The sequence below is a fragment of the Chelonoidis abingdonii genome, chromosome 6 (assembly GCF_003597395.2).
Source record: "Chelonoidis abingdonii isolate Lonesome George chromosome 6, CheloAbing_2.0, whole genome shotgun sequence".
NCBI lineage: Eukaryota > Metazoa > Chordata > Testudines > Testudinidae > Chelonoidis > Chelonoidis abingdonii.
Window position 1 is genome coordinate 16,746,229 of NC_133774.1, and position 9,656 is coordinate 16,755,884.

Consider the following 9,656-nt stretch of genomic DNA (forward strand, 5'->3'; position numbering starts at 1 on the left):
TGGTCAAGGTACTCAATCATTGATCAGTCTTTTCAAATGACCTAGCTCCAGATCATTGGTCTATAGAACTTATTTACCTAGGCTCTTCTAACATGCCAATCAACATGGCATTTATAAGAACTCGATTTTAAAAAGGTTTCTCCTAAATTGGTCCAGCAAGGACTCTACTCAGTTATTACTCATTTTGGTTTTTAAATGTTAGCAGCAGTAGCTGCCAACAGCTTAGGATACCGGGTTGATTTCAGCCTGTGTTAGGCAAGGGAAGCCTTTTGAAAAGTACTCTGAAAACAGACAGGCCTGAGTTTTTTCAAAAAACTCTTTTTGGCCAGGTCTACACTTGGAGTGCTTTCCTGGTTCATTATACTGGCGAGGCATTCCTAGTGGAGACACTGCTTATACTGGCAAAATTATGCTTTTAAATCGTATAGTTTATCCCAGCTATAGCTTATCCCTCTCCCTCCCTTCCCCACAAAACAAAATAAGCTATACAGGCAAAACCACAGATCTGGGTTATAACCCCCATCTATGCAAGGGGCTTCTGCTGGCACAGTTACGTTGGTCACAATTCGTCATGCCTTGACCAACATTGCCAACAAAACTTTGTAGTGTAGAAGTGGCCCTAAGCAAGAAGTTCCATTAAAGAAGGCCCTCCAGTCATGCTGGGCTCCATCAACTGCTTTTTCCCCACTGAGTGCCCTGTCTCAACAGGTTGTAGTTGGAAAGGTGATATGCAAGATAACCAGGTCCCACCCACTAGTGAGTTTAAAGATTAGGACCAGAATCTCTAATGCAATAAGCGTATGGATGTTGGAGAGGGAAAGCACCAAACAGTTTATAAGAAATAAACTGGCATTACTTTTTCTGACAAGTTCATTTAAAGATTGTAGAGTAACACAAGAGAGGAGTTTTCTGTTTGTCACCCTCCTTTAGCACCATTTTTTATAAAAAAGACAAGCAGTGAAATGAAATCAGGGTTTTATACTGGAGTAAACCTGAAAAGGCTGAGCATACATAGAAAAAAAAAAAGTGTCACTTGGCCAATTTTTTTCTGTATTCTGCTGGCTTTTAACTTCTGATACTTATTGCTTATTCAAACCCATATGAATATTTACTCCTTCCAATTCACCTGCCAGCAAAGTCATAATCTGGTGTTTGTGACAGTATGCCATTTTAAAAATTACTTGGATGTCCTACACAGATTACAACTTTGCTGCAGAACCAAGTCAAAGAAGGCAGGAAACCTTTGATTTGAATAGGAATACCTTTGAGAACCTGAGACTGTGGCAAAGTGATGTATGACGGACTTTTTTTAAAAATACACCAAGAACTTGTAATGAGTCAGGCTTGTTCAGAGGATCATTTGAAGCTTAGATCTACCACTGAAAAGGGCAACATATATAATTTTAATTAACTTACAGTGTCATCTTCAAATTTCAGGTGTAGGCTTTTATCCCCTTCTTTGTAATCCTTGATAATTTCTCCTGATCTCCAAACTTCATCAGGGTCAGGAATCCAAACTTTTGTGTACTGAAAAGAAATGCATGAAAACCAGTTAGGTCAGAAATGTACTTATTAACTAGGGATACAATCCTACTCTCAATGGAAGTTTCCATCATTGGCTTCAGTGGAAGCAACTTCAAGACCTACCTCAACATACAGCACTACATTAGAGTCATGAATCAGACTGCTTCTTGACTAGACTGGTTTACTTGCTTGTTACTAACTATAAGATCAAGTACAGTATGATACACAACTATGTTCTCCCTTGTGAAGTGATGTCCGAGTTTGATTTCACTGATAATTTACCTGTCACTGTGGGTCACAAAAATAACAGCATAATTCTTAGACAATTTTAAGAAAGCAAATGCTTCTTTTTATGGAATGACAGAAAGGTGGCTTTTGAAATACAAAACATGCTTTCTGAGGAACAGAACCATACTACAAGAAGCATAAGTAGGCAAAGCATAAACATTTACAATGTTATCACAAAAGAGCAGCTTCTCATTAATTCATTAATATCTGCTTTAATAATGAAGCTACAACAGCTGTAAAGATGTCAGATAGAAAGTGATGCCTATAAAGGTTTACAGGAATTAAAAATCTAATTCAAAGAGCTGCAATGAATATTCACACGCATGCCCCTCAAAGGTAAGTGGATATACTTTTGATTTCTCCAAATGTCTCAAACATACAATTACACCTCTAAACCTGCAAAGGCCGCAGTGTGGAGGACAAACCAAGGAGGGACACCAAAAAATTCATACACACACACACACACACACACACACACGTTTAAAGAACATTCAGGTTGCATAGTCAAGAAATGCCAGAAGGTTATCTGTGCAACCTTAATTTGGCCTCCCCATGTGTGTATGCATTATGATAATCTTTAATTACATGATTTCCCCCCCCCCACATACACACACACTATTTTTTCACCACAGGAAACCTGTTTCATCAGTGCACAGTTAATTAGCAGCCACTAAATATTTTGTTTTATACTGTTCAGTGCAAGTCTCCAGGCTTCCCCCCGCCGCACTGCATACTATTCAAACCATGCTCTGAAGACAATTATTAATTTCTTCATGGGTTTGTCTATGTAGCTCACCAGTATGACAAAGTGGGTATTCACCCATGAAAGCTCATGCTTCAAAACGTCTGTTAGTCTATAAGGTGCCACAGGATTCTTTGCTGCTTTCACCAGTATAGTATAAGAATGCTTCACCAATACTATATTCCCAAAAACCTTGTGAGGTGAGAGGATGGTATTAGCCCAATTTAACAGATGGTGAACTGCAGCACAGAGAGATCAAGGTCAAAAGTATTCACTAATCTTGGATGCACAATCTGAGGTGTCAAGGACTTTATGAAGTAAGTAGCATTATATAGCACTTCATATGTTCAAAACACAGCTTCACCTGATGTCAGCTGTAGTTATGAGTGCTCAGAATGTCTGCAAATCAGACCTTAGGGGTTCCAGCTGAGCATCCAGAAAATGGGGAACACAGTTAATATCCTGTGAAAAGTTTGGTTGAAGTGACTTGTCCAGCATCACACAGGCGCTCTGTGGTAGACACAAAGACAGAATCCAGTTCTTCAAGGCAGCATACAACTGACTAAACTGAGACCATCCTTTGTCTTCCTGCAATCCCTTGCCTCATTCCTTACACACTTTCCAGCTTCTGCAACGAACGAACAGCCTTTTTTAAAAAAAAAAACAAACAAAAAAAAAACCACACACAACCCTTGTTTATTCCCAGGGCAGGATGTGCACTGCGTGAGACAAGGATCCTGTTGTGGGGAAAAAGAAGTATGTGACCACGTAACTAAAGACTGTACATGTGTACAAGCAGGCCCAATTAAAATTGCACAGGCAACCTTAATTCTGTTATTTCCTAACTTTTGAGCAGTCGACTCTGTAACCTTTTAACATAGAGTTTGTAATGTGTAATTTCCTAGGTTTTCCTCGGTGCAGGGGCGGATGGCAACAAATTCCATCATACTGATCCCTAGATGGGCCAGCAGCAGGGTTGCAACTTTTAGATGCACCACAGACCTCTGCCACTTGCACTAAACACAGTAAATGATAGTGTGATAACCTACTATTGCTTTCTGTAGACCAGCACTAGAAGAGGACAAGACACTTCGCTAGTGGGTTTCCACAGATATTTGCTGACAGCAAAGGAATGCGGAGACTCACGAATTTTGGGTTCTGTTCAAGGCTCTGAAGGGGTGAGAACTCTAGGCAGCTCAGACACCCCCAAGTTTGACTTATTCTGTCTCACCCCTTCCAGTCCCATCTCTTCCCCTCCCCTAGCTCCCAAGTCCCAGTCCCATTCACCTCCCCTAGCTAGTCCCAATTTCCACTCCCCAGGCTTCTCACCTCAGTCCCACACTCCTTGCTCAGCCAGTCCCAGTTTCCCTTCTTCCACACTGGCTTCTCAGCCAATCTATCACTTCCCCAACCCTGGCTTCCAGTGGACCCCCATCACTCCTCCATCTCCCATGTTATCCCACTGAATCCCAAAGCCAATGTCCTCATCAAGTCTCAGTGTTTCATCTCCAAACCACCTTGCCCATACAGTGCCACATATCCCCCTAGGCCCAGCTCCTCATCACATGTGTCTCCATTCCACCCCACCTCCTTCCCGCAGGCATACTGAGGGTACATCTACACTACCCACCAGATTGGCAGGTAGTGATCAATCTATCAGGGATCGATTTATCGTGTCTAGTGTAGACACGATAAAAATCGATCCCCGATCGCTCTGCCATTGACTCCGGAACTTCACTGCGGCGAGAGACGGAAGTGGAGTTGACGGGGAAGCAGCAGTGGTTGACTGGCCGCCGTCCTCACAACCAGGTAAATCGACCTAAGATACGCCGACTTCAGCTATGCTATTCGCTTAGCTGAAATTGCGTATCTTAGGTTGCCCCCCCGCCCCAGTGTAGACCTAGCCTGAGTCTCAGTCCCCATCTCCTTGCACAGCCAATTCCCTCCAACTCCTCATCCAGTCTCTCCCCACAGCACTATCTACTGGCTTCCAAGGTTCCCACTGCTCTCTGTTGCCCCCAGCTTCCTTGCCCTGCCAGTCCCAGTCAGCCCCCCAACTCCTGGTCTCAGTTTCTCTCTCTCCCACTCAGTCTCCCATCCCAGTTTCTCTCCCTATAATAATGTTAGAGGAAGCAGTGAGGGGTAAACTGCCAATGATCCTCCACTAATCATATTTTCAGGTAACTTTTAAAAATTTCTTTGGAGCAGGCAGCATGGTCTAGGAGAGAGGGTACTGGACTGGGAGTCAGGGAACCTGAAATCTATTGTCAGCTCGACCACTAACCTGCTATGTGATCTTGGGTAAATTACTCCCCTTTTCTGCACTTCAGTTCTCCACCTGTAAGATGGGGGATGAGGAAACTTACTACTTGCCTATATGAAGTACTGAAAGATGAAAAAATTGAGACTGTGGACAGATGGAAAACAAAAATTCCATATTGCAGAAATGAATTAGATCAGATTATCGGGGATTTGAAAAGAAAGTGTTACAGTTACAACTACAGCATGTGACAAAAGCAGCGTTATCCCTTTTTTTTCTTTTGCACAAAGTGAGCCGCTGGCAGTCAGAAACTAGACCTGGGTCTGAGATCACCTTTGCTCTGGCTCCTTTATGAGACATATAAAAGCTGCAGGTACATAAAGGGGCCCTACAAGCCCTGTAATCAGCACAAATACGGCAGACATACCTGTAAAGCTGCCTCTAGAACCTGCTCAGAAGCCCCGTGTGGGGGCATGACTGGGACAAGGCTGTGTTGGGAAAGGTATGTGGGGGATGGGGGGCACATGACTGCACACCTTCTAGGCAGCACAACAGCCCTGGGGAAGGCGTGTTAAACTTATACAGGTTCCCAATGCTGTTGAGACTTATGTTGTGGACCTCTATTCAGTCCTGTCCAGGTTCTCATATTGTCCTTACCACCGCAGTATCTGCGCACCAGGAGTGCATTGAGTGATATGACTAATGTTAGTCAGGCGTATGGCTCATTCTCTCCCTCATCTTCTCCTGAGGAGAGCTGTGCATGCAATGGAGTATTGAGTTTCAATAGAGTTTTGCTTTGGAGAATATTTTTTTTAAATGTGCACGCTACTCTGTGTTTATATTAGAGAAGGCAGGTCAAAGAAGTACTCCTTGCATTTAGAGTGGAAGTTGGTGAGGTTTGTGATAGTGCTTTGTTCTTGTGGGAGTCTGGGATCAGAGCTGAGAAAGCTGTCTCCTGCACACGAGCTCTACCCTTGTGGTAGAAAGTTCCACAGTGCACGAGGGCACAGAGTTGTCAGCACGGTGCTTTAGATGATCTTTCAAATATGCTGGGCCCAAACTATTAAAGGACTTGTGGGCAAGGACCAAGACCTTGAACTTGACTCGCTACTTTATAGGGAGTGAGGGTAGAGATCAGAGGACAGCTGTGATGTGCTCAGAGTAGCCCATGTAGCTGAGAAGACCAGCTGCAGTGTTCTGTATAACTGCAAGTTCCTATGTGCTGATGGCTTCACGCCCGGGTACATGGTATTGCTGTAGTCCAATCAGGAGGTGATACAGATATGTATAATTGACTCAAGGTTGTCATTCGGCAGGATGGGATAGTTTCCTAGCCAACCAGAGCAGACAGAAAGCACTTCTCACAGATGCTCTCCGGGCCCTAGAGCACCACAGGTTGAGTTAAAGCCACCTTAAACCCTTCCCCAAACAGCCTGCTTCTATGAGGCACAGCACAGACTCTCAGTCGAGACCTCCTGACTCACAGTCCAGTTCACTGCATCACCTGTATATTTATTTATAAATAAAACCTCATGAGATTATCAGAAAGCAGCATCAAGTCAAAACGAAGAGGCATAGCTTCGGGGCAGGGAAGGGAGAGACGCAGACTGGCTGTGAAGAGAAATGGCCCTGGGTACAGTACAGTCATACAACACAACAACAGAAAGGCGGGTTTCAATGAGGGTGAAATTCCAAAAGGAAACAGATTGAAAAAAAGAGACACACAGAGGCCCAAAATCTGGTCTAATTTCCAGCCCCAGGAGAAACCCACTATGGAATCAAGGTTAACTCTGTTGCAGGGGAAGACACTGCAGGTGGAGATACCTGGAAACTTTGGGAACACTGTGAGATTTTAGAAATATTTTTGATTTTTATACCACATTTCATCCTGAAGGACTTTACAAGTTCTGCACAAAGATCCACTGGAATGCAGCTTCCTCTGGAGTGGAGACTCCAACAACAAGTAGGGGGAGAATAAAGAATCTAATGTGCAGATTGCCCACAGCAAGCCGAGAAGGGCCCCCAACACACATCTATCTCAACCCTTTTGTAGGTCCCCTCCCCACACTACCTGAACATCCTCTGGTTGCTAATAAGAAATCCTAAAGGCAGGCCTGTCGGGAAGATTTAAATATACAAGTCTAACCTGAGCACCCCCTGTATGCCTAATAGGGAATAAATCTGAATAGAAGAGCAGAAAATTGTTCATGCATAACAAGATTACACTACTTAGCATCATAACATCATGTTCTAATAAGGTTTGATTCATTTATATGGCAGTGTATTATCTTAGATGATATCATGCAATGAAATAAATACCCACATTAACCTATTTAAAAGCATCCTACTGTGCTAAGTGAAGTAGGTAAGAGGGCAATACGGTGCATTTGCTGCACTAGCACTTGGTTATCCAAATAGTTATCAAGCACTGCACATAGGAATGTGAGCAATTCCAATAGGTTGGTAGGACTCAACAAACAACATCGGATTTCCAGACACACAAGGCATCTTCACGGGAAGAGAAGTGTCCATTTCCCACAACAAGGAAACAAGACGCAAGAGTTGAATGAATACTGAAAATTCAATGCAGTGGGTCTCACTCCTGCTGACCTCAGGCAGAAGCTATATTTACAATGCAATAATACGTATATTCCTGATTGCACGTTCCATGCACTATGAAAGTGCTATAGTATGAACTATAGGTTATCTTCCACTTAGCATGGACCAGCTTTTCAGTGTGTGAAACCAGGACACCTGCCACGGCAGGCACACCAAGGACGGACTTGGGAACATCGACTCGGACAGCCTCATCTCATGCCTCCCTTGTTTCTGACTCCTCCCTTTCTCCCCACTTACTCTATAGATTTGGCTCCATGCATGAGAGGTGCTGTTGTGAGGACTCATACAGAGGGGCTGGACTAGGAGTTCTCAGAAGCCTTGGGACGGGCCTATTGGAGGGGATGGGTCCTGAGTCCAACATGTATTCAATCAATATGTTACCAGTTTCACCAGCTCAGCTGGCCACTTCTCCCTGTCACAAAAAAGTTATTTTGTTGTTGTCAGGGCCATATGATCACCCTGATTCTGACTAAGAACCCTTCACTGTAAACATTGGTGCCTAAAACCCTTAGCCTGCCTGACAGGATAAACAGTTTAAATTATACAATAGGAAACAGAAATTGCAAAGGAATTCTATGCCAACAAAGTTCTGCATTTGCTTTTGTTAGTAAAACACAAGAGTCCTAAATATTTAAATAAGCCTTATATAACCCCCCACACCCTTCCCCCACCACACACCCCAAATGTATCCTGATAGCAATATAGTTACATCCCTTTGAAAGCAAAACCCACTGTGCACTACTTAGGCTAATTCTAAGCACCACTCAAGAGTTAAAGAAACAGCATTTGTACAAATAATCTGCTCTGCAGCTGAACAGCAATGGATTTTTATATGTATAATGTGTAATTATTGTTAAGATTGCTCAATAGCTGCAGCAGCAGGATCCTTTATGTGAATGGAGCTATACAAAGACATCAGCAGAACAAAAGAAAAAGCAAAAGGACATATTTTTTGCCGTGCTCTGCACCTTATTTTGTGCCTCCCAATACCACCTCAGTGCACGCCAAGTTTTTACCCTTAATAGTAACTCTCATTTAGACAGAGGTGGTGCCATTAAAAATCTTGTCATTTACAGCTTACACTGGATTAAAGCTACCATGGAATTACCACAAATACAGTGTGGCAGGAAAGAAAAGGATTCTGATAGTGCCTAGTGTAACATCTTTCACCCTGAAGCATTCTAAAGCGCCTCACATAGTATTGTAGACGCACTTCACCCACTACTGAAATGCAGCCACCACTGGGGTGAAGGATAGCAGCCAGATAGATTACTAGCACACAGCACGCTAAAACAGTGGACCAAGTTCTCCCTCTGCCAAAAGAGGCACAGAGATAAGCCTTGCTCCTATAAGTAGTATCATGGAACTTTTAACATCCACACACAGCATATAGGATCTTTGTTTTGGAGGTCTTGTCCAACACCACGCACCCACACACTCACTCTCTCAAATTGAATTGTGTGCTCTATGTTTCTGCCTCAGGAATATGAAGGGCCATATCAGCCAGATGAGATCCAGACAGCAGAGATATTTAAAAATTTCTACCAGCAAGATGCAACCACCACACACAAGGAATTGCAAATGTTCTTATTCTTTATCCAAACCATCAACATTTGGAAAATAATATGGGTTTTAGTTCAGATAAATAGTAGTGACAAATTAAAACAAGACTGACACTGTATGTCAGTCCCTCAGTATAAAAAGAAACAGTACAAGTCTGTCCCATCTTATGCGATTTCAGCTTTACGCGGTCGGCTTAAAAAAAAAAAGAAGAGAAAAACAATAATTTTCTATAGTGCAGGCGATTCCACTCAGCATTCAACTCAATGTAATTTTCACTATACGCGGTTTTCGCTTTACCATGGAACAGACCCCCCGCATAAGATGAGACTCGCCTGTACTGCCATATCCCCACCAAAGTTTCAAAACAGATATTGCATGTAAGTGTTTAACACAGATGTAGAAATACTAGAGTTCAGAAGCGTAGTGGGAAGGAAAAACATACTGCACTGGAAAGAAATTACTATGTCCCAATAGCCAACTCTGAAATCTCTTTTTACATAACATGCCACAAGAACAACCATGGAGGAGAGATATAGTTAAGAGAAGTGCTTGCATTTTTACAAATCCCATTATCATGGGTTTATTACTGCAGTCTTGAAACTTCATTCCAGGCTGCCAAAAAATAAAACCTGGCCTATGACTAGGGCCCTACCAAATTCA

General features: G+C 42.9%; 1 protein-coding gene across 2 annotated transcripts in view; it reads right to left on the bottom strand.

The window, feature by feature from the left end:
* The window catches only part of MYO5B (myosin VB), a 380,719-nt gene that overhangs the window by 250,929 nt on the left and 120,134 nt on the right, over positions 1-9,656 (bottom strand). For both annotated transcript variants that reach the window (XM_032768192.2, XM_032768191.2), the window contains exon 2: positions 1,417-1,527. In XM_032768192.2, coding sequence (XP_032624083.1) covers positions 1,417-1,527 — 111 coding nt within the window. The remainder of the gene's footprint in view (positions 1-1,416; positions 1,528-9,656) is intronic.